We start from the raw sequence: 26,668 nt of genomic DNA on the forward strand, positions 1-26,668 counted from the left end.
ACCAGGCGCAGAGCCCGGTGCTGGTTGATTAAATATGGGGAAACCCCTGTCATTTTTCCCCCCATATTTTTTCAACCAGGACCGACTCAAAGAGCCCGAGGCTGGTTGTGCTTAGGAGGGGGGACCCCACGCAATTTTTTTTCAGATTTTTTAAGACTTTAATCAACTTTTTAATGTACACAATGAAGCCCTGCACGGATCTCACAGATCCGACCGGGATTCCTTGTGTTTTGTCAGGCAGTGTTTTACTCATCACTCCCGTAAAACACTGCCTGATATTACGAATCACATCGACATCGGAAAAAACTATTGTGCAAAACTCGGCAGCTTAGTGAATAACCGTATCAGGATTCAAAAAGTTGCAGTAAAATGCACCCGATACCATTCGAGTTCAAACACCCTTAAAAACGGCAAAAACACGAATATTAGTAAATAAACCCCATGGAGTGCAATACCTGTGGGTTAATATTATAGCCATGTGCATGCCGCTTTTTTTAAAAAAACTTCCTGGGAGAATGCTCTGGAAAGTTGCTGTCAATAAAGTTTTTTTAGTCTAAATTACCAAATGGGCTGAACCTGGGCTATCCATGACTAAGGGCTTTGTGCCTGAAACACGTCGGAGAAAAGACTGGGAAACGGACTCCAAAAGAGACTTATTTGCTTCCTATCACCAGCACGCAGCTGACCCTCTGGAAGCCGTCTTTCCAGCCTGCTCACAGATCGGAGTAGCAAGGACTTGCTGAGCGCCGCACAGCGCAAGTGAGCGGCGGCCGGAGAAAGGAACAAGTCGGAGTGGGGAAACCAGCCGGAGGAGGACGGACGTCACCACCTACAAGGTTGGTAGTATCGGGAGAGTCAGGCATTCGGGACTATCTATATGCGGACCTGCCTGTACGGCAAAAAAACGGAACCCCTGCAATTCTTAAACACCGTTTGGAGATCTCAGTCACTATACAAAAGGGCTGTAAACATCAGAATATTTTGTTTTTAATTAACCCTTTTTTTAATTTACAGGTATTGCACATTTTTTATACTGTTGTTTTACCAATATAGCCATTTAATTTATATGGCTATACTCATTTACACGTAATCCAAGCGCTTTGTCATATCCACCTATCTGATATAGATACCCTAGATAGGGATAACATCCTCTTGATGCTGGGTTATATCAAGGACGCGGCAGTTTACCTAAAGGAAGCTGCGAGGGATATTGGCCTTTTGGGATCAAAGGCCAATGCCAAGGCAGTCTCAGCAAGACGAGCATTGTGGATTCATCAGTGGAATGCTGGTACTGACTCTAAGAAAATAATGGAATCCCTGCCGTACAAAGGTAGTGTCTTGTTTGGTGACGGCCTCGCTGATTTGGTATCTACGGTTACCGCGGGTAAGTCATCATTTTTGCCTTATGTGCCTTCGCAACAAAAGAACCACTATCAAATGCAGTCCTTTCGGGCCAATAAATACAAGAAAGGGCAAGGTTCTTTCTTCCTTGCTGCTAGAGGAAGGGGAAAGGGTAAAAGATCACCAACCGTGGCGAGTTCCCGGGAGCAGAAGTCCTCCACGACTTCTGCCAAATCCAGCGCATGACGCTGGGGCTCCTCTGCGGGAGTCCGCACCGGTGGGGGCACGTCTCACACTCTTCAGTCAGTTCTGGGTTCATTCAGACCTGGACCCATGGGTTTTACAAATAATATCCCAAGGGTACAAACAGAAGTTTCAAGACGTCCCCCCCCTCACCGATTTTTCAAACCGGCCTTGCCAGTTTCTCTTCCGGACAGGGAGGTAATTTGCAACGCCATACAAAAGTTGTGTCAAAATCAGGTTATCATCAGGGTTCCCCAGTCACAACAGGGAGAAGGCTTTTAATCAAGCCTATTTGTGGTTCCGAAGCTGGATGGCTCGTTCAGGCCAATCCTAAACCTGAAATCCCTCAATTTCTACCTAAAAAAATTCAAATTCAAGATGGAGTCTCTCTGAGCAGTGATCTCCAGTCTGGAGGAAGGGGATTTTATGGTGTCAGTGGACATAAAAGATGCCTCCTTACATGTTCCCATTTATCTTCCACATCAGGTTTACCTGAGGTTTGCAATTCAGGATTGTCATTACCAATTTCAGACGTTGCCGTTTGGTCTGTCCACGGCTCCGAGGATTTTCACCAAAGTAATGGCGGAAATGATGGTTCTACTTCGCAAGCAAGGAGTCACAATTATCCCATACTTGGACGATCTCCTGATAAAGGTGAGATCCAGGGACCAGTTGGTGAAAAACGTTGCCCTGTCCGTGACAGTTTTTCAACAACACGATTTGCTCCTGAACTTGCCAAAATCACAGTTGATTCCGGCGACGAGGTTGTCATTTTTAGGGATGATACCGGACACAGAACTACAGAGAGTTTTTCTTCCGGTGGAAAAGGCTCAGGCACTTCAGAGCCTGGTCAAACAAATTCTGAAACCGCCAGAGTGTCGATTCATCAGTGCACTCGGTTGCTGGGGAAGATGGTGGTGACCTACGAGGCCATTCAGTTTGGCAGATTCCATGCCAGAGTATTTCAGTGGGACCTGTTGGACAAGTGGTCCGGATCCCACCTGCACATGCACCGAAAGATAGTCCTGTCTTCCAAGACCAGAATATCACTCCTGTGGTGGCTGCACAGCTCTCACCTCCTGGAGGGGCGCAGGTTTGGGATCCACGACTGGATCCTAATAACCACGGATGCAAGTCTCCGAGGATGGGGTGCAGTCACGCAAGGGGTAAACTTCCAAGGAAGATGGTCAAGCCAGGAAAATTGTCTCTACATAAACGTTCTGGAGTTAAGGGCCATTTACAACGGCCTTGTGCAGGCGGAACATCTTCTTCGCAATCTGCCCGTGCTGATCCAATCAGACAATGTGACAGCAGTAGCATACATAAACCGCCAGGGCGGAACAAAAAGCAGAGCGGCAATGGAAGAAGTCACAAAGGTTCTCCGCCGGGCAGAGAAGCATACAAGAGCACTGTCAGCGATCTTCTTTCCAGGAGTGGACAACTGGGAAGCGGACTTCCTCAGCAGACACAATCTCCATCCAGGAGAATGGAGCCTCCATCAAGAGGTCTTCACAGAAGTGACAAGTCATTGGGGAATTCCTCACCTAGACATGATGGCGTTGCGCCTCAACAAAAAGCTTCAGAGATACTGTTCCAGGTCCAGGGACTCTCAAGCAATAGCAGTGGATGCACTGGTGACACCATGGGTGTTTCCGTCGGTGTATGTGTTCCCTTCACTTCCTCTCATTCCAAAAGTTCTAAAGATCATAAGAAGAACAAAGGTTCAAGCAATCCTCATTGTCCCAGACTGGCCAAGGAGGGCTTGGTATCCAGATCTTCAGGAATTACTCATAGGAGATTCCTGGCCTCTTCCGCTACGCGAGGACCTGTTACATCAGGGGCCGTGCGTATACCAAGACTTACCGCGGCTACGTTTGACGGCATGGCAGTTAAACGTCAGATCCTAGCACGAAAGGGTATTCCCAGTGAAGTCATTCCCACACTTCTTCAGGCAAGGAAAGGAGTAACGTCTAAACATTACCACCGCATTTGGAGGTAGTATGTGTCTTGGTGTGTATCCAAGAAGGCTCCTGCGGAAGAGTTTCAGCTAGGACGTTTTCTCCATTTTCTACAAGCAGGTGTGGAGGTGGGCCTAAAGTTGGGCTCAATTAAGGTTCAGATTTCAGCCTTATCGGTTTTCTTTCAAAAACAATTGGCCTCCCTTCCAGAAGTTCAGAATTTCGTGAAAGGCGTGTTGCACATCCAACCTCCGTTTGTCCCTCCAGTGGCACCATGGGATCTTAATGTGGTGTTGCAGTCCCTTCAATCGCTTTGGTTTGAACCTTTATAGTTGGTGGAGACAGTGGCGTAAGTTCGTCCCAGATGCCCGAAGGCAAGATAAATATTGGTGCCCCCCCCACACACACACTATATATATATATAGATAAATATATGTATGTATGTATGTATGTATGTATGTATAGATAGATAGATTGTTAGGTTCCTGGTGCTCAGAACAAGGGAGATGTTGCGTAGTGAGTCCTGAGCACCAGAACGTGACGCTGAAATCAGGTGTGGTGTGGAAATAGCCCCTAGCACCCTACCTCCATTGTTTCACCCGTGTGGTCAGTTCACGCCTGAGTGACTATGGTTTCTTGGGCCCACGGCAGCCGTGTTTGAAGGGCGGATTAGGTCTGCCCAACTCCGATGCCCCCAGGTCTTAGATTGAGACAAGGCGTGAACCGAGACAGGATAATAACAAGGGGACCTCTAACTAAAACAAACAGAAGGCTAGGGGCTACTGACAACCCTAAAACTAAATATATGTGCGGCACGCCGCCAAAGGAAAAGAACAACCAAGGAAATGCTGTCCACTTGTCGACACAATACTGTTGTGTACCGGTGGTGACAGCATAAGCAGAACCCTCTGCAAAACACCAGTAACCAAATATAACCAAAGAAAACTGCGGCCTAGGCAGACGGACGCGGCAAAGCCGCTACTCACGGAACCGGTACAAATACTGGCAAACGGACAGGAACCCCCAATGCAGCTGACACAGACTCTCAGAACCGGAGGACAGGCAGAATCCCAAACGACAGACCGGTGGACACCAAGAAGCCAGACACTCGCCCAGGCACAGACAAAGCCACAGGACTCCTGGACAGGAACGCTTCACGGCAGGACACAGGATCAGACACTGGAATCGACACAGGAACCGACACTCGGGAACCGACACTCAGGAACCGACACTCAGGAACCGACACTGGAAGCAGCTAGACAGATACTGCTAGACAGGAGCTCAGGAACTGGCAGAGACTAGCTCAGAACTCAAGAACTCTGGAACTCAGGAAATATCACCACCGTCTGTGAATTGCACTGAGCCAGAATATAACAGAGAGTCTTAATTAATTATGTCGTGCAGCTGCCCTGCTGCACAACTGAGAGGTGCAATCAACAGACAGGTGAGACTGAACACATGGGAACAAGCTGCAATTACACAGACTCACCACTGGCAGCAAACAAGAATCTTCTTAAACCAGAGCAACGGGAAATCCTGGCCTGCAAGACAACTTATAAACATAGAATAGGAATGAACCACTACCTGTGGTTCATAACAGTACCCTCTCCTTAAGGGTGAGCTCCGAACACCCCATGACACCCACGGGGAACATAAAGAGAAGTATAACATAAAATACATAACAAAAATGCAAAACAGGAATGAGCCACAGCCGTGGCTCATAACATAGATACACATACAAATAAATAAAATAAGAATTTACTTACCGATAATTCTATTTCTCGTAGTCCGTAGTGGATGCTGGGGACTCCGTCAGGACCATGGGGATTAGCGGCTCTGCAGGAGACAGGGCACAAAAGTAAAAGCTTTAGGATCAGGTGGTTTGCACTGGCTCCTCCCCCTATGACCCTCCTCCAAGCCTCAGTTAGGATACTGTGCCCGGACGAGCGTACACAATAAGGAAGGATTTTGAATCCCGGGTAAGACTCATACCAGCCACACCAATCACACTGTACAACCTGTGATCTGAACCCAGTTAACAGCATGATAACAGCGGAGCCTCTGAAAAGATGGCTCACAACAATAATAACCGATTTTTGTAACAATAACTATGTACAAGTATTGCAGACAATCCGCACTTGGGATGGGCGCCCAGCATCCACTACGGACTACGAGAAATAGAATTATCGGTAAGTAAATTCTTATTTTCTCTGACGTCCTAAGTGGATGCTGGGGACTCCGTCAGGACCATGGGGATTATACCAAAGCTCCCAAACGGGCGGGAGAGTGCGGATGACTCTGCAGCACCGAATGAGAGAACTCCAGGTCCTCCTCAGTCAGGGTGTGCCCCTGACCAAGTATCAGCTCGGCAAAGTTGTAAAGCCGAGACCCCTCGGGCAGCCGCCCAAGATGAGCCCACCTTCCTTGTGGAATGGGCATTTACAGATTTTGGCTGTGGCAGGCCTGCCACAGAATGTGCAAGCTGAATTGTACTACACATCCAACTAGCAATCGTCTGCTTAGAAGCAAGAGCACCCAGTTTGTTGGGTGCATACAGGATAACAGCAAGTCAGTTTTCCTGACTCCAGCCGTCCTGGAAACTATATTTTCAGGGCCCTGACAACATCTAGCAACTTGGAGTCCTCCAAGTCCCTAGTAGCCGCAGGTACCACAATAAGCTGGTTCGGGTGAAACACTGACACCACCTTAGGGAGAAACTGGGGATGAGTCCGCAGCTCTGCCCTGTCCGAATGGACAATCAGATATGGGCTTTTTTGAGACAAACACCGCCAATTCTGACACTCGCCTGGCCGAGGCCAGGGCCAACAGCATGGTCACTTTCCCTGTGAGATATTTCAAATCCACAGATTTGAGCGGTTTAAACCAATGTGATTTTAGGAATCCGAGAACTACGTTGAGATCCCACAGTGCCACTGGAGGCACAAAAGGGGTTGTATATGCAGTACTCCCTTGACAAACTTCTGGACTTCAGGAACTGAAGCCAATTCTTTCTGGAAGAAAATCGACAGGGCCGAAATTTGAACCTTAATGGACCCCAATTTGAGGCCCATAGACACTCCTGTTTGCAGGAAATGCAGGAAACGACCAAGTTGAAATTTCTTCATGGGGCCTTCCTGGCCTCACACCACGCAACATATTTTCGCCACATGTGTTGATAATGTTGTGCGGTCACCTCCTTCCTGGCTTTGACCAGGGTAGGAATGACCTCTTCCGGAATGCCTTTTTCCATTAGGATCCGGCGTTCAACCGCCATGCCGTCAAACGCAGCCGCGGTAAGTCTTGGAACAGACATGGTACTTGCTGAAGCAAGTCCCTTCTTAGCGGCAGAGGCCATGAGTCCTCTGTGAGCATCTCTTGAAGTTCCGGGTACCAAGTCCTTCTTGGCCAATCCGAAGCCACGAGTATAGTTCTTACTCCTCTACGTCTTATAATTCTCAATACCTTGGGTATGAGAAGCAGAGGAGGGAAGACATACACCGACTGGTACACCCACAGTGTTACCAGAACGTCCACAGCTATTGCCTGAGGGTCTTTTGACCTGGCGCAATACTTGTCCAGTTTTTTGTTCAGGCGGGACGCCATCATGTCCACCTTTGGTCTTTTCCAACGGTTCACAATCATGTGGAAGACTTCCCGATGAAGTCCCCACTCTCCCGGGTGGAGGTTGTGCCTGCTGAGGAAGTCTGCTTCCCAGTTGTCCACTCCCGGAATGAACACTGCTGACAGTGCTATCACATGATTTTCCGCCCAGCGAAAAATCCTTGCAGTTTCTGCCATTGCCCTCCTGCTTCTTGTGCCGCCCTGTCTGTTTACGTGGGCGACTGCCGTGATGTTGTCCCACTGGATCAATACCGGCTGACCTTGAAGCAGAGGTCTTGCTAAGCTTAGAACATTGTAAATTGCCCTTAGCTCCAGTATATTTATGTGGAGAAAAATCTCCAGACTTGATCACACTCCCTGGAAATTTTTTCCCTGTGTGACTGCTCCCCAGCCTCTCAGGCTGGCCTCCGTGGTCACCAGCATCCAATCCTGAATGCCGAATCTGCGGCCCTCTAGAAGATGAGCACTCTGTAACCACCACAGGAGAGACACCCTTGTCCTTGGAGATAGGGTTATCCGCTGATGCATCTGAAAATGCGATCCGGACCATTTGTCCAGCAGATCCCACTGAAAAGTTCTTGCGTGGAATCTGCCGAATGGAATCGCTTCGTAATAAGCCACCATTTTTCCCAGGACTCTTGTGCAATGATGCACTGACACTTTTCCTGGTTTTAGGAGGTTCCTGACTAGCTCGGATAACTCCCTGGCTTTCTCCTCCGGGAGAAACACCTTTTTCTGAACTGTGTCCAGAACCATCCCTAGGAACAGCAGACGTGTCGTCGGAAACGGCTGCGATTTTGGATATTTAGAATCCACCCGTGCTGTCGTAGAACTACTTGAGATAGTGCTACTCCGACTTCCAACTGTTCTCTGGACCTTGCCCTTATCAGGAGATCGTCCAAGTAAGGGATAATTAAGACGCCTTTTCTTTGAAGAATCATCATTTCGGCCATTACTTTGGTAAAGACCCGGGGTGCCGTGGACAATCCAAACGGCAGCGTCTGAAACTGATAGTGACAGTTCCGTACCACGAACCTGAGGTACCCTTGGTGAGAAGGGCAATTTGGGACATGGAGGTAAGCATCCTTGATGTCCAGGGACACCATATAGTCCCCTTCTTCCTGGTTCGCTATCACTGCTCTGAGTGACTCCATCTTGATTTGAACCTTTGTATGTAAGTGTTCAAAGATTTCCCATTTAGAATAGGTCTCACCGAGCCGTCTGGCTTCAGTACCACAATATAGTGTGGAATAATACCCCTTTCCTTGTTGTAGGAGGGGTACTTTGATTATCACCTGCTGGGAATACAGCTTGTGAATTGTTTCCAATACTGCCTCCCTGTCGGAGGAAGACGTTGGTAAAACAGACATCAGGAGCCTGCGAGGGGGAGACGTCTCGAATTTCCAGTCTGTACCCCTGGGATACTACTTGTAGGATCCAGGGGTCCACTTGCGAGTGAGCCCACTACGCGCTGAAACTCTTGAGACGACCCCCCACCGCACTTGAGTCCGCTTGTACGGCCCCAGCGTCATGCTGAGGACTTGGCAGAAGCTGTGGAGGGCTTCTGTTCCTGGGAATGGGCTGCCTGCTGCAGTCTTCTTCCCTTTCCTCTGTCCCTGGGCAGATATGACTGGCCTTTTGCCCGCTTGCCCTTATGGGGACGAAAGGACTGAGGCTGAAAAGACGGTGTCTTTTTCTGCTGAGATGTGATTTGGGGTAAAAAAGGTGGATTTTCCAGCTGTTGCCGAGGCCACCAGGTCCGATGGACCGACCCCAAATAACTCCTCCCCTTTATACGGCAATACTTCCATGTGCCGTTTGGAATCTGCATCACCTGACCACTGTCGTGTCCATAAACATCTTCTGGCAGATATGGACATCGCACTTACTCTTGATGCCAGAGTGCAAATATCCCTCTGTGCATCTCGCATATATAGAAATGCATCCTTTAAATGCTCTATAGTCAATAAAATACTGTCCCTGTCAAGGGTATCAATATTTTCAGTCAGGGAATCCGACCAAGCCACCCCAGCGCTGCACATCCAGGCTGAGGCGATCGCTGGTCGCAGTATAACACCAGTATGTGTGTATATACCTTTTTAGGATATTTTCCAGCCTCTCAGCTGGCTCCTTGAGGGCGGCCCTATCTGGAGACGGTACCGCCACTTGTTTTGATAAGCGTGTGAGCGCCTTATCCACCCTAAAGGGTGTTTCCCAACGCGCCCTAACTTCTGGCGGGAAAGGGTATACCGCCAATAATTTTCTATCGGGGGAAACCCACGCATCATCACACACTTCATTTAATTTATCTGATTCAGGAAAAACTACAGGTAGTTTTTTCACACCCCACATAATACCCTTCTTGTGGTACTTGTAGTATCAGAAATATGTAACACCTCCTTCATTGCCCTTAACATGTAACGTGTGGCCCTAAAGGAAAATACGTTTGTTTCTTCACCGTCGACACTGGAGTCAGTGTCCGTGTCTGTGTCGACCGACTGAGGTAAATGAGCGTTTTACAGCCCCTGACGGTGTTTGAGACGCCTGGACTGGTACTAATTTGTTTGCCGGCCGTCTCATGTCGTCAACCGACCTTGCAGCGTGTTGACATTATCACGTAATTCCTTAAATAAGCCATCCATTCCGGTGTCGACTCCCTAGAGAGTGACATCACCATTTCAGGCAATTGCTCCGCCTCCTCACCAACATCGTCCTCATACATGTCGACACACACGTACCGACACACAGCACACACATAGGGAATGCTCTGATAGAGGACAGGACCCCACTAGCCCTTTGGGGAGACAGAGGGAGAGTTTGCCAGCACACACCAAAAACGCTATAATTATACAGGGACAACCTTTATATAAGTGTTTTTCCCTTATAGCATTTTAATATATATATACATATCGCCAAATAAGTGCCCCCCCTCTCTGTTTTAACCCTGTTTCTGTAGTGCAGTGCAGGGGAGAGCCTGGGAGCCTTCCCACCAGCATTTCTGTGAGGGAAAATGGCGCTGTGTGCTGAGGAGAATAGGCCCCGCCCCCTTTTCGGCGGGCTTCTTCTCCCGTTTTTCTGAGACCTGGCAGGGGTTAAATACATCCATATAGCCCCCAGGGGCTATATGTGATGTATTTTTAGCCAGAATAAGGTACTATCATTGCTGCCCAGGGCGCCCCCCCCCAGCGCCCTGCACCCTCAGTGACCGCTGCTATGAAGTGTGCTGACAACAATGGCGCACAGCTGCAGTGCTGTGCGCTACCTTATGAAGACTGAAGAGTCTTCTGCCGCCGTTTCTGGACCTTCACTTTTCGGCATCTGCAAGGGGGGTCGGCGGCGCGGCTCCGGGACGAACCCCAGGGTGAGACCTGTGTTCCGACTCCCTCTGGAGCTAATGGTGTCCAGTAGCCTAAGAAGCCAATCCATCCTGCACGCAGGTGAGTTCACTTCTCTCCCCTAAGTCCCTCGTAGCAGTGAGCCTGTTGCCAGCAGGACTCACTGAAAATAAAAAACCTAACAAACTTTTACTCTAAGCAGCTCTTTAGGAGAGCCACCTAGATTGCACCCTTCTCGGCCGGGCACAAAAATCTAACTGAGGCTTGGAGGAGGGTCATAGGGGGAGGAGCCAGTGCACACCACCTGATCCTAAAGCTTTTACTTTTGTGCCCTGTCTCCTGCGGAGCCGCGAATCCCCATGGTCCTGACGGAGTCCCCAGCATCCACTTAGGACGTCAGAGAAATATATATATATATATATATATATATATATATATAATCTGAATAAAAAAATGTGTGTGTGTGTGTATATATATATATATATATATCAAGGTTACAACGGCATGGGATTTGGTCACATTGAATTATCTTGATGTAATGGTGTCCATCAACAACAACAAAATATCAACGGAGGTATTCTACAAACCAACGGACAAGAATACATTATTAAGACATAATAGTCACCATCCTGGGGCGTTAAAGAAAGGTCTGCCCAAATCACAATTCATTAGGGCGGCAAGAATCACCAGTGATCCCATGAAAGTAGATGGAGCCTTGGCACAAGTAAAAGAGCGTTTTATAGAGAGGGGATATAACCATAAGACACTACAGGACAGCCAACGCGAAGTAACACGAATGCGCAGGGAGGACTTATTAGCCCAGAAGACTAAAATAGATACACAAATCCTGCCATTCGTTACAAAGTACAACACTGCCAGTCCAGTAGTACCTAGGGCCTTACGTGCATTGTGGCCCATTATTGTAACTGATAAAGCACTACCGTCATTACACAAGAAAAGACCCATGGTATGTCATACCAGGGGCAAAAGCATCAAGGACTGGATTGTCCATTCTGATATCACAGGCTTTGGCAATCCAGCACCTACTACGTTCCTCTCCAGGCCCCCAGGGTGCTATAAATGTCTTGGATGTGAAACATGTAGATTCATGGTCCCTTGTTCCATATTTAAATCGTGTTCCACAGGCAGATCATATAATATTAGACACATACTTACCTGCGCTAGCACCTTTATAGTGTACTTAATCACCTGCCCCTGTGAACTACAATACGTGGGCAAGACCATTCGTAATGCCCGTGAACGTTTTGCACTACATAGATCTGCAGTTAAGATTGCACTGTCGGGCAAACCCTCGTAGCAACCGGTAGCCCGACATTACGCTGACCACGGACATTCCATGAACGATTTGAAGTTCCAGATCATTGACCATTGCCCAAAAAAATTGAGGGTCGGAGATAGAGCCGGCGATCTTTTGAGACTTGAGGCCAGATGGATGTACAACTTGGCGACCATTAAACCTAAAGGACTTAATGACAAAATGCCATGGAATGTATTTTGAATAACTTAGTCTTATAGTCTTGTGCCAAAGTATTTAACTGTAATATTATTTATCGGTGCACTGTTCACATATGGATGTGGGACCGAAGAACACCCTATGTTGATGTGTCTGATCATTGCAGACACCTTCGGGGTGCACTTAGGGCCCTGCATCAGTTACATTTGCTTGATTTAAGGTTATATGTCCCCAGTTTTTAGCATCTCCACCATTGTACAACTATATGTTGTTGGAACTCAGTGCACTATTGGTATTATAATATACTGATGCCCAGGCACATGTTTATTTTCACCTTGTGACATATGATTACACATCATCACACACACACTTTCATACAACTGGGCCATGACAATTGTCCTGTGAGCCCCTGCGTTTCTGTGACTACAACAACAGCCGTCCGGTAAGGCGGCATGTACACGGAAGGTTGCCAGGGGAACCAGGACGTCTGATGACGCGACGTCGGATCATGTGACTGGAGTCTGTACACCACGTCACCACACTCACTAGCAGGGAAGGAAGTTTAGGCCTTCCCCGGAAAGGTTGCTGCACCTCCCGCTGGCGGGATCTCTTCACCTCCTTCACCTATAAAGGTAATCACATTGTTTAATTATTCACTTCTTTTTCGTTCACCTTGACAAAGGGGTGTTAGCACCGCGAAACGTTGGATGTTCTCCTTTTTTTGTATCATCATGGAATAAACACCACTTGTTTGGAATACCCATGAGTTTTTCCCTGAGTGCCGCTGCATGCTAGGATTTGCTACATATATATATATATATATATATATATATATTTCTTTGTCACTTATTTTGAATCACACCTTTCTTAGCAGTCGTAACCAGGATTAGAGCCCATGACCTGTTGCACTGAAGGTAGACACCTTACTGATAAAGCTATTTGCTCCTGCATAGCAAGACTGCAGATTCTAACTATATGAAGCTAGAATTTTCCGTTCAAAACTATTGCATCTGTGCAGCCACACACTACATAGATCTGCTCAGTCCCTCTCAGTGCTAATTATTTCTCTAACTATTTTAGTCATACCCAGGATGACTGAACCCACAACCTATTACACGGGAAACAGCCCCCCTACAGAGCAGGAGCCCGGTGGCAGCCAACTCCGTTGCCTCCCACAGTTACGCCTCTGGGTGGAGTTGAAGTTCTCACTTGGAAAGTTTGGCTTTGGCGTTAGCAAGACGGGTGTCTGAGTTAGCGGCCTTGTCTCACAAGAGCCCTTATTTAATCTTTCATGAAGATAGAGCAGAGTTGAGGACTCGGCAACAATTTCTGCTGAAGGTGGTTTCATCTTTCCACATGAACCAACCTATTGTGGTGCCAGTGGCTACTGACGCTTTCGATGAGTCAAAATCTTTGGATGTGGTCAGAGCTCTGAAAATCTATGTCGCCATAACGGCTCGGGTTAGGAAAACCGAAGCTCTGTTTGTCCTGTATGCTCCCAACAAGATTGGGGGTCCTGCTTCCAAACAGACCATTGCACGCTGGATCTGTAACACGATTCAGCATGCTCATTCCACGGATTACCATTACCAAAATCGGTGAAGTCCCATTCTACTAGAAAGGTGGGCTCTTCCTGGGCGGCTGCCCGAGGGGTTTCAGCATTACAACTTTGCCGAGCTGCTACTTGGTTGGGTTCGAACACTTTTGCAACGTTTTACAAGTTTGATACCCTGGCCAATGACGACTTCAAGTTTGGTCGATCGGTGCTGCAGAGTCATCCGCACTCTCCCGCCCGTTCTAGAGCTTTGGTATAACCCCATGGTTCTTTTGGTGTCCCCAGCATCCTCTAGGACGTATGAGAAATTAGGATTTTAATACCTACCAGTTAATCCTTTTCTCTTAGTCCGTAGAGGATGCTGGGCGCCCGTCCCAGTGCGTACTGTATCTGCAGTTATTAGTTCTGGTCACACCAGTGGCGTGCCGTGAGGTCAGTGGCTGGTGAGGCACTGCAGCCATAATGTCCGCCGTGTCCCGCCGATGCCCGCTACCGCCACTGTCCCTGCATGCGCTGAAGGTACGCATGCTCCCGGAAAAGTGGATATGGTCTTGCAATGAGGGTGTGGCCTCACAACAAGGGACATGGTCGTATGAGGAGGAGAGGGTGATGCCTTGGAAAGGCAGAGGGTGACAGGAGAGAGATGGTGAAGAGGAGACTGTGATGCAAGGGAGATGCAGTGGGTGACAGGGAGAGGGTGACGGAGAGAGGCAGTGGAGTGACAGGTAAAGGGTGACGAAGAGGGGTAGGGGTAGTGGGTGGAGAGCCACAGGTTGGCCAGGCCAGCTACAGGGGCTTATCGTGCGCATATCTATATAAACAATAATGCAACTTCCTGGCTGCACGGTGCCCGCCTCACCTTGTAGGTATTCTCTGTGATCTTGGCCACGGCTTCAGGGTCCCGGGACATGGCTCTGGCTGTCTCCTGGTCACCACACGCAGTCACACGGGTAGATTACAGGGGCAAATGCAGGATTTCTGGAGGGGGGTTTCCAAATATTTGATTTTAGTGCAATTTCCATTGATAATTTCTGTGTGATTTTGTTGTCAGCACATTCAACTATGTAAAGAACAGAGTATTTAATAAGAATATTTCATTCATTCAGATCTAGGATGTGTTATTTTAGTGTTCCCTTTATTTTTTTGAGCAGTGTGTGTATATATATATATATATATATATGTGTGTGTACATACAGCATATACATATACACACTGCAGCTTCTGCGCTCGTTATCCTAAAACGGATTGTCTTGCTCCGGTGCCCTCCCCTGGGACTGAATCCCAATACACAACGCAAGAAAGAAGAGGCGGCACTCTGAGACTTCAATTCATCTTGACAGTGTATTACGTGCAATATCAACGTTTCGGGGACCAGTTCCCCTTCTTCAGGATAACTGCATACAGTAATGTCTATTTATTCACATTTTTTTCACATATGCAGCTATCCTGAAGAAGGGGAACTGGTCCCCTTTGTATTCATGTATCATTTAAATTCACATCATGGGTATTTCACTTTGCGCTGTAATTCATTTAAAAATAGAGTAGTTTTTTTTTTATGCTGCTGTGTTATCTCCTCTACACACACCAACATTCTGGGACCAGAGAACTGCGACATAACCGGGAACTGCAGACATCCCTCCTCCTCCCCTCGGTCCCTGCACTCATGTGGCATACTTTACTAAATACTGGTGCCGCATCCACCCGCAGCCTGTCCCCCTGGCCGGGAGCGACTGAGCACATCAGTGACAGCGCCGCTGAAATGTGCCTCGCTCTCACCTCCTCTCAGCGTCTCGGCCTGAGAGGAGCTGCAGCTCTCCCTACTTGCTCCCCACCCACGCTCCCCGCGTGCGCTAGGACTCACCAGGGCCAGAAGCCAGGATCCCGGCAGCAGCTCTCCCTCTTCTCAGCACTCCTGGCTCTGCCCTGCGCCCCGCTTCAACTGTCACAACGTGCGGGGACCAGCGGCAGCGGAGAGAAGGTAGGGAAAGCGAGGTCAGCGCCATCAACCGAGGAGGAGCTTAGCTGCATGGGGGGAGGGGTGCAGACATGAAGAGAGGAGGAGAGGGGGTGAGCTGGCTCCTGACTGCTGGAGCTTGTAGGCAGGGAGCAGTGTCTTAGTGACAGGGGCGTGCTTTCATATGAGCAGTTGAGCACGCCGCTGTCAGTCAAAGCGGCACTTCTAGTAAGTGCCGCTTTTGCTGCATTTTTTAATGGGCTTTCACTGCCCAGAGCTTGGCCCCGCCCCCCGCTTCCGGACCTCTAACATAGACAGCGGGAGGCACCGAGAACGGTGCCTCCAAAGCACATTTACAACTGTTTTTATAAAGGTAAAAATTATTAAAATAATATCAGTGCTAAAGGAGATACTTATGACACAGAATATGTGTCATAAGTATCTTCTCTGTATTATTTTAATCGTTATTGACAGGGGAGGCACTGCCTCCCCTGCCTCCCCTGACTGCACGTCCCTGGGTTACACACATGTTGTGTTATGTTTATAGTCAGCCTGTTGCTGAAATTTGGTTCATGCTGTTGGCTTGGGTTCTGTTGAATGCCACGTTGTGCGGCGTGCTTGCGGTGTGTGCTGGTATGAATATCACCTTAGTTTAACAATAAATCCTTTCCTCGAAATTTGTCCATCTCCCTGGGCACAGTTCCTATAACTGGTGTCTGGAGGAGGGGCATAGAGGGAGGAGCCAGTGCACACCCCTTTTCAAAGTCTTAAAGTGCCCATGTCTCCTGCGGATACCGTCTATACCCCATGGTTCTTTTTGTGTCCCCAGCATCCCCTACGGACTAAGAGAAAAGGATTTACCAGTAGGTATTAAAATCCTATTTTTTCTTTGTGATTTCTAGTCACCATATACCTCTAGAATTCATAGGTGTGTGCAGCTAATTTTATTAGGGGGTGCATTACTGGAGGGGCGTGTCATAATACACCCAGGAGAAATTACATGTAACATAATGGTGCTACCACCGTCCGCTACTGACTGCCCACTACGGCATAACCCTGACTCCTAGATGCCGCTACATTCTATTGCTGCTTGCACTTCCCCATCCTATTCCTGAACCAGTGGCGGAGCTAGAGAGGGGTGAGCCTAGGTGCATGTACATTCCCCCCCACACACACATCTCACCACCACACACCCCACCCCTTGCACCACCACCCCACCCCCAGCAACTACACCCTGATTTTGAGTGGGCCACTCTGGAAAGTACGGGAGGTTTAGGGGGATGAACATTTCAGTTTTAATATAACACGATTAAAGTTTAAAATTTACACATGTGCCATCACAGCCACATATGCCTCTTTCTATGCCATCAGCCTCCTCCTCTGCAGCACACCAGCATTTCTCACACATGTCCCCATGCTCACCAGCTACTGACAGTAGTGCCCCTTATTCACATTACGCCACACACTATGAGCCAACTTCACATTACACTACAGCATGAGCTGAAATTCACATTATGCCACACAGTATGAGCCAAAATTCACATTATGCCACACAGTATGAGCCAAAAATTCACATTACGCCACACAGTATGAGCCGAAATTCACATTACGCCACACAGTATGAGCCAACTTCACATTATGCCACACAGTATGAGCCAACTTCACATTATGCCACACAGTATGAGCCAACTTCACATTACGCCACATGGTATGAGACAAAATTCACATTATGCCACATAGTATGAGCCAACTTCACATTATCCCAAACAGTATGAGCCAACTTCACATTATGCCACACAGCATGAGCCAACTTCACATTACGTCACATGGTATGAGCCGAAATTCACATTATGCCACACAGTATGAGCCAACTTCACATTATGCCAAACAGTATGAGCCAACTTCATATTATGCCACACAGCATGAGCCAACTTCACATTACGTCACATGGTATGAGCCAAAATTCACATTATGCCACACAGTATGAGCCAACTTCACATTATGCCACACAATATGAGCCAACTTCACATTACGCCACATGGTATGAGCTGAAATTCACATTATGCCACACAGTATGAGCCAAATTCCCATTACGCCACACAGTATGAGCCAACTTCACATTATGCCACACAGTATGAGCCAACTTCACATTACGCCACATGGTATGAGCCGAAATTCACATTATGCCACACAGTATGAGCCAAATTCACATTATGCCACAGTGCCAGATACACGTAATGTCCCCAGCAGTGGCAGATACACGTAATGCCCTCAGTAGAGCCAAATACATATAATACCCCCAGCAGTGCCAGATACACGTAATGCCCCCAGCAGTGACAGATACACGTAATGCCCCCAGCAGTGACAGATACACATAATGCCCCCAGCAGTGAAATACACATAATGCCCCCAGCAGTGCCAGATACATGTAATGCCCCCAGCAGTGCCAGATACATGTAATGCCCCCAGCAGTGCCAGATACACATAAATGTTCCCAGTAGTGCTCACCGTTATTATTCAATAATAACAACACATTATTAATAATATATATTTCGAAGAATATAAATAATCTAAAGTAATTAAAAAAATACAAATTTAACATATGTTAAACAATATTTCTCTGACGTCCTAGTGGATGCTGGGAACTCCGTAAGGACCATGGGGAATAGATGGGCTCCGCAGGAGACTGGGCACTCTAAAAGAAAGATTAGGTACTATCTGGTGTGCACTGGCTCCTCCGTCTATGCCCCTCCTCCAGCCCTCAGTTAGAATCTGTGCCCGGCCAGAGCTGGGTGCTCCTAGTGGGCTCTCCTGAGCTTGCTAGAAAAGAAAGTATTTGTTAGGTTTTTTATTTTCGGTGAGATCTGCTGGCAACAGACTCACTGCTACGTGGGACTGAGGGGAGAGAAGCAAACCTACCTGCTTGCAGCTAGCTTGTGCTTCTTAGGCTACTGGACACCATTAGCTCCAGAGGGTTCGAACACAGGGCCTGACCTCGATCGTCCGTTCCCGGAGCCGCGCCGCCATCCCCCTTGCAGAGCCAGAAGACAGAAGAGAACGACGAAAACGACGGCTGAAGACTCCTGTCTTCATTAAGGTAGCACACAGCACCGCAGCTGTGCGCCATTGCTCCCACAGCACACCACACACTCCGGTCACTGTTGGGTGCAGGGTGCTGGGGGGCGCCCTGGGCAGCAATTAGATTACCTTTTGGCACTAAATACACATAATACAGTCTGGAAAACTATATATGTGTAAAAAAAAACGCCATTAAGTTATACAAAACGCGGGAGAAGCCCGCCGCTGAGGGTGCGGGGCCTTCTTCCTCAGCACACCAGCGCCATTTTCTCTTCACAGCTCCGCTGGAAGGACGCTCCCCAGGCTCTCCCCTGCAGTATCCTGGTACAAGAAGGGTAAAAAAGAGAGGGGGGGCACATAAATTTAGGCGCAAATAAGATAATAAGCAGCTATTGGGAAAAATCACTCATTATAGTGTAAATCCCTGTGTTATATAACGCTGTGGTGTGTGCTGGCATACTCTCTCTCTGTCTCCCCAAAGGACTTTGTGGGGTCCTGTCCTCAGTCAGAGCATTCCCTGTGTGTGTGCGGTGTGTCGGTACGGCTGTGTCGACATGTTTGATGAGGAGGGTTACGTGTAGGCGGAGCAGGGGCAGATAAGTGTGGTGTCGCCCCCGATGGGGCCGACACCGGATTGGATGGATATGTGGAAGGTTTTAACCGACAGTGTCAACTCCTTACATAAAAGGTTCGATGACACAGCAGCCTTGGGACAGCCGGGATCTCAGCCCGCACCTGCCCAGGCGTCTCAGAGGCCATCAGGGGCTCATAAACGCCCACTATCTCAGATGGTAGACACAGATGTCGACACGGAGTCTGACTCCAGTGTAGATGAGGATGAGACAAATGTACAGTCTACAAAGGCCATCCGATGCATGATTACTGCAATGAAAAATGTATTGCACATTTCTGATGTTAACCCGGTTACTACCAAGAAGGGTATTATGTTTGGGGAGAAAAAGCAGCCAGTGACTTTTCCCCCATTTGATGAATTAAATGAATTGTGTGAAGAAGCGTGGAGTTCCCCCGATAAGAAACTAGTGATTTCTAAGAGGTTACTGATGGCGTACCCTTTCCCGCCAACGGACAGGTTACGTTGGGAAACATCCCCTAGGGTGGACAAGGCGCTCACACGCTTATCAAAAAAGGTGGCACTGCCGTCTCAGGATACGGCCACCCTAAAGGAGCCTGCGGATAGAAAGCAGGAAGCTATCCTGAAGTCTGTGTATACACACTCGGGTACTATACTGAGACCTGCTATTGCTTCAGCATGGATGTGTAGTGCTGCAGCAGCATGGGCTGATACCCTGTCAGACAACATTGATTCCCTCGACAGGGATACTATTTTGCTAACCATAGAACATATAAAAGACATCGTCTTATATATGCGGGATGCACAGAGGGACATTTGCCTGCTGGCATCTAGAATTAATGCAATGTCCATTTCTGCCAGGAGAGTGTTATGGACTCGGCAGTGGACAGGTAACGCTGATTCTAAAAAACACATGGAGGTTTTGCCTTATAAGGGTGAGGAATTGTTTGGGGACGGTCTCTCGGACCTTGTATCCACAGCAACAGCTGGGAAGTCTACCTTTTTACCTCAGGTTCCCTCACAGCCTAAGAAAGCACCGTATTATCATGTACAGTCCTTTCGGCCTCAGAAAGGCAAGCGGGTCAGAGGCGCATCCTTTCTGCCCAGAGGCAGGGGTAGAGGAAAGAAGCTGCACCAGGCAGCCAGTTCTCAGGAACAAAAATCCTCCCCCGCTTCAACTAAGTCCACCGCATGACGCTGGGGCTCCACAGGCGAAGCCAGGTGCGGTGGGGGCGCGTCTCCGAAACTTCAGCAACCAGTGGGTTCGTGCACAGGTGGATCTCTGGGCTGTACAAATTGTATCTCAGGGATACAAGCTGGAGTTCGAGGCGACTCCCCCTCGCCGTTACCTCAAATCAGCCTTGCCAGCTGCTCCCAGGGAAAGGGAGGTAGTACTGGCGGCAATTCACAAGCTGTACCTCCAGCAGGTGATAATCAAGGTTCCCCTCCTTCAACAGGGACAGGGTTACTATTCCACAATATTTGTGGTACCGAAACCAGACGGTTCGGTGAGACCCATTCTGAATTTAAAATCCTTGAACACTTATATAAAGAAGTTCAAGTTCAAAATGGAATCGCTCAGGGCGGTTATTGCAAGCCTGGAAGAGGGGGATTTTATGGTGTCGCTGGACATCAAGGATGCTTACTTGCATGTCCCCATTTACCCACCTCACCAGGAGTACCTCAGGTTTGTGGTACAAGACTGTCATTACCAATTCCAGACGTTGCCGTTTGGTCTGTCCACGGCACCAAGAGTATTTACCAAGGTAATGGCCGAAATGATGATACTCCTTCGGAAGAAGGGAGTTATAATTATCCCGTACTTGGACGATATCCTTATAAAGGCGAGGTCCAGAGAGCAGTTGTTGGTCAGTGTAGCACTCTCTCGGGAAGTGTTGCAACAGCACGGCTGGATTCTGAATATCCCAAAGTCGCAGCTGATTCCTGCGACGCGTCTGCTTTTCCTGGGCATGATTCTGGACACAGACCAGAAGAAGGTGTTTCTCCCGGTGGAGAAGGCCCAGGAATTGTCATCTCTGGTCAGGGACCTCCTGAAACCAAAACAGGTGTCGGTGCATCACTGCACGCGAGTCCTGGGAAAGATGGTAGCTTCTTACGAAGCAATTCCCTTCGGCAGGTTCCATGCAAGGATCTTTCAGTGGGATCTGTTAGACAAATGGTCCGGATCGCATCTTCAGATGCATCGGTTGATCACCCTGTCCCCGAGGGCCAGGGTGTCTCTGCTGTGGTGGCTGCAGAGTGCTCATCTTCTTGAGGGCCGCAGATTCGGCATACAGGACTGGGTCCTGGTGACCACGGATGCAAGCCTCCGAGGATGGGGGGCAGTCACTCAGGGAAGGAACTTCCAAGGACAGTGGTCAAGTCAGGAGACTTCACTACACATAAATATACTGGAACTAAGGGCCATTTACAACGCCCTAAGTCAAGCAGAGCCCCTGCTTCAAAACCAACCAGTGCTGATTCAGTCAGACAAAATCACGGCGGTCGCCCATGTAAACCGCCAGGGCGGCACAAGAAGCAGGATGGCGATGGCAGAAGCCACAAGGATTCTTCGATGGGCGGAGAATCACGCGCTAGCACTGTCAGCAGTGTTCATTCCGGGAGTGGACAACTGGGAAGCAGATTTCCTCAGCAGGCACGACCTCCACCCGGGAGAGTGGGGACTTCATCCAGAAGTCTTCACACAGATTGTAAACCGTTGGGAACGGCCACAGGTGGACATGATGGCGTCCCGCCTCAACAAAAAGCTAAAAAGATATTGCGCCAGGTCAAGGGACCCTCAGGCGATAGCTGTGGACGCACTAGTGACACCGTGGGTGTACCAGTCGGTTTATGTGTTCCCTCCTCTTCCTCTCTTACCCAAGGTACTGAGGATAGTAAGAAAGAGAGGAGTAAGAACAATACTCATCGTTCCGGATTGGCCAAGAAGAACTTGGTATCCAGAACTACAAGAAATGATCTCAGAGGACCCATGGCCTCTGCCTCTCAGACGGGACCTGTTGCAGCAGGGGCCCTGTCTGTTCCAAGACTTACCGCGGCTGCGTTTTACGGCATGGCGGTTAAACGCCGGATCCTAACGGAAAAGGGCATTCCAGATGAAGTGATTCCTACGCTGATAAAAGCTAGGAAGGATGTGACAGCAAAACATTATCACCGCATATGGCGAAAATATGTTGCTTGGTGTGAGGCCAGGAAGGCCCCAACAGGGGAATTCCAGCTAGGGCGATTTCTGCACTTCCTACAGTCAGGAGTGACTATGGGCCTAAAATTGGGGTCCATAAAGGTCCAGATTTCGGCCCTATCTATTTTCTTTCAAAAAGAACTGGCTTCACTGCCTGAAGTTCAGACGTTTGTTAAAGGAGTGCTGCATATTCAGCCCCCTTTTGTGCCTCCAGTGGCACCTTGGGATCTTAACGTTGTGTTGGATTTCCTGAAATCCCACTGGTTTGAGCCACTTAAGACCGTGGAGCTAAAATATCTCACGTGGAAAGTGGTCATGCTATTGGCCTTAGCTTCGGCTAGGCGTGTGTCAGAATTGGCAGCTTTGTCATGTAAAAGCCCTTATCTGATCTTCCATATGGACAGGGCAGAATTGAGGACTCGTCCCCAATTCCTCCCTAAGGTGGTATCAGCGTTTCATTTGAACCAACCTATTGTGGTGCCTGCGGCTACTCGGGACTTGGAGGACTCCAAGTTACTGGATGTAGTCAGGGCTTTGAAAATCTATGTAGCCAGGATGGCTAGAGTCAGGAAAACTGACTCGTTGTTTATCCTGCATGCACCCAACAAGCTGGGTGCTCCTGCTTCAAAGCAAACTATTGCGCGCTGGATCTGTAACACGATTTAGCAAGCTCATTCTGCGGCAGGATTGCCGCATTCTAAATCAGTGAAAGCCCATTCCACAAGGAAGGTGGGCTCTTCTTGGGCGGCTGCCCGAGGGGTCTCGGCTTTACAGCTTTGCCGAGCTGCTACTTGGTCGGGTTCAAACACATTTGCTAAGTTCTACAAGTTTGATACCCTGGCTGAGGAGGACCTTGCCTTTGCTCATTCGGTGCTGCAGAGTCATCCGCACTCTCCCGCCTGTTTGGGAGCTTTGGTATAATCCCCATGGTCCTTACATCCACTAGGACGTCAGAGAAAATAAGAATTTACTCACCGGTAATTCTATTTCTCGTAGTCCGTAGTGGATGCTGGGCTCCCGTCCCAAGTGCGGACTCTCTGCAATACTTGTTTATAGTTATTGCTTAACTAAAGGGTTATTGTTATGAGCCATCCGTTGAATGAGGCTCAGTTATTGTTCATACTGTTAACTGGGTATGGTTATCACAAGTTGTACAGTGTGATTGGTGTGGCTGGTATGAGTCTTACCCTGGATTCCAAATCCTTTCCTTGTTGTGTCAGCTCTTCCGGGCACAGTTTCCCTAACTGAGGTCTGGAGGAGGGGCATAGAGGGAGGAGCCAGTGCACACCAGATAGTACCTAATCTTTCTTTTAGAGTGCCCAGTCTCCTGCGGAGCCTGTCTATTCCCCATGGACCTTACGGAGTTCCCAGCATCCACTACGGACTACGAGAAATAGAATTACCGGTTAGTAAATTCTTATTATATATATATAGGCGGCACTTGGAACAATTCTCACAGAAGCTGCGAATATGCCATCAACGTTTCAAAGTTTATTTACACCTCATCATCAGGATTTAAATAAGTATAATAAACGTACCTTATAAAGCATCTAAACACCACGTGCAAACGCCACTGCTGCCGGCTCTGGTGTGAAGACGCCAACCAATGACGTCGTCACCCAGTGTCCGGTGCCATGACCACCAATAAAAACAAAGTACAACAAACATTGTACATCTACGGCAAGTGGAAAGTATCAAAAATATAAAATAGCAAAACATACATGCATTCAGCTATAGTAATTGCGTATCATAATCAGCTCCATAATCACAACAGGGGTAGTTTGTTGTGATTATGGAGCTGATTATGATACGCTATTACGATATCATGGTGTAATTATATTGCTGATTATGATACGCCCGAGTGCAGCCTATACAGAGATTTATATGAGACCTCTTGCTGTGGAGTCTTAAGGAAGGCACTGGTAAAGCTACCTGCTATTGGGAGTGCTGCCTTCACTCATACCCCTTTTCCACTAGCTCAAAAAACACGGGTAAATGCACGGGGGCGCGCATTTACCCGTGTTTTTGGCAAGTGGAAAAGGGTAAACCCGGATCAAGTGACCCGTGAATCCTACCCGGCTATTTACCTGGGTAGGACACGGGAATGATCCGGGTAGGGGGTAGTGTAAACGGGAGCCGCGTCGATGCGACACGGCTCCCGTTTACACTGTATGGATGGGCGGCGCTGGGAGATCATGTGATCTCCCTGCGCCGCCCCTGCCGTGTAGCTAGAAGCGTCACCAACCCGGCATATGCCGGGTTGTGACTGCTAATGGGAAAGGGACCGAGCACGGGTCGCAGCAGGGGGCAGCTCCCGTGTCAGGCTCCCGGCTGCAACCCGTGCTCGTAGGTGTAAAAGGGGTATAACTATACATACATACATATGTATATATATATGGAGGAATTGGTGAAAATAAGCGCCCAAGAGTGTGAATTATATAACAAGGTGAATATAAATGAAGGTATCAAGGGTGGGTATAACAGAACCAGTTTAAAAACTTATCTGAAAAACGAGAGAAGCTAAATTCAGGCGATGCTCCTTTGACGCTAAATACATGTTAAAAAAGAAGAAGAGCAGACATAGTGTGTACTGTTTTTTTGTACAATATCAAAATATATCACTGGCTATGTAACATTAGGCTTAATTAGGGAAATAGCATATTCCCAAGTATGCAGTCAATATATAGCCAAGGCAGTGTATATATAAAAGATAAATTATTTAATACACAAAATGACATAAAAATACATAAAAATACATAAAAATATGAATGGCTGTATATCATGCGTACAGGATAAAAGATTATATCAAGCTTATCTGTCCATAAATAACTGGAATGCATGCGTACAGAATTCAAAATGATAGATGGCTTATCTGTCCATAAGAGGAAATGTCAGCAGGTAGTCCCAACGCGTTTCGTCCGTCATCAACAGGACTTCATCAAGGGAATAGACAAACAGAGCAGACATGCTTTATTTATACCCTCCTTGGGCAATTTATGATGACATCACTTCCTGTGATGTCATGTGGCTGGAGCATTAATGTAAGCTTTAAACAAGGTTTTAATTTGCACTCAAAAAGGTGACAATAAGGTATGGTGAGGTAGGGAGATAGAAGGAAGAGAAAACGAAGGAAGAACGAGGTGGAGAGGTGACTAAATCAAAGAGAGCGTCCGGAATTTAATATGGAACGCATGTGGAACGCATGCGTCATTTCCGTAAACGGCACTGACGTGACTTCCGGTCGGCGTATTACGAATGAAATGGTCTAAACAATTTAATGACCGTGATTTTGTATGTGTGTCATAGTTACAAAGAAGTACAAGGCTGGAGTACTGGGCTGGATAGTGTTTAAAGGTGACGTTAGGAGGTGTTGTGATCCGTCTGGTGTGGCGGTCACGTGACTTCCGTTATAGACACGGAAGTTAGTATGTGGAACGCAAATAAGAAAAGTAACTTCCGCTGAAACCAGAGTGAAAGACGTGGAAGCATCTAGAAATAGAGTATACATGTGGGCCCTTGTAGATATAAATTGCCGGGCTATGAAGTTAAGAAGGTGACGTTACGGGATATGTGTGATCCGTCTAATATGACGGTCATGTGACATCCGTTAATAACGAATAATAATATGTGTGTGGACCGCAAGTGAGTGACGTAACTTCCGCTAGAACACGGAAGTAAACAAGGGAGAGAAAGTGATGAGCATATTTAGTAAATAACCTCCATATTAAGAAATGGAGGATTAAGTTAATATAGCTGTGTATAGTACACAGCTATAGTGCAAGTTCTGTCCCACAACCTTGGATTCTTAGTTTTAGGACCTGATGTGGATAATAACCAAGACTGTCTCCAAAGAAGAACACACGATGCGCATCCAAAATGCGATAAGACTAAGTACTTTTGCCGAAGGAAACTACTAATAATTACAACGCTGCTACTCAAAATACTCCCCTTGGGTCATGTTTTAATCAGTTTATATCCGGTCTATTATGATCATTTTTTATGATTTGGATCAACCTTTTTAATTGCACTCAAAAACTACACGCAAATTATGTCCACTTTTTTATATATATATATTATATATTTTTTATTTGTTCATTTTAAATTATTTTTAATAAATTACTTTTAATTATTTTTTAATAATTTATGCTATATATAGATACTAATCTTATTACAATGGCGGTGCGATTCACCGCTATTTGCCACGTTAATCCCACCTGTCACAGTAGGTTGTGGGACAGAACTTGCACTATAGCTGTGTACTATACACAGCTATATTAACTTAATCCTCCATTTCTTAATATGGAGGTTATTTACT

General features: G+C 47.6%; 1 protein-coding gene across 3 annotated transcripts in view; it reads right to left on the minus strand.

The window, feature by feature from the left end:
* Nucleotides 1-26,668, minus strand: part of ZNF488 (zinc finger protein 488) — a 113,491-nt gene that overhangs the window by 81,915 nt on the left and 4,908 nt on the right. For 2 of the 3 annotated variants that reach the window (XM_063963390.1, XM_063963389.1), the window contains exon 2: nucleotides 14,387-14,505. The exons of the other annotated variant lie outside the window; for it this stretch is intronic. In XM_063963390.1, coding sequence (XP_063819460.1) covers nucleotides 14,387-14,437 — 51 coding nt within the window. In that variant the 5' untranslated portion in view covers nucleotides 14,438-14,505. The remainder of the gene's footprint in view (nucleotides 1-14,386; nucleotides 14,506-26,668) is intronic. 3 annotated transcript variants of the gene reach the window in all.

This window comes from Pseudophryne corroboree, chromosome 3, assembly GCF_028390025.1.
Source record: "Pseudophryne corroboree isolate aPseCor3 chromosome 3, aPseCor3.hap2, whole genome shotgun sequence".
NCBI lineage: Eukaryota > Metazoa > Chordata > Amphibia > Anura > Myobatrachidae > Pseudophryne > Pseudophryne corroboree.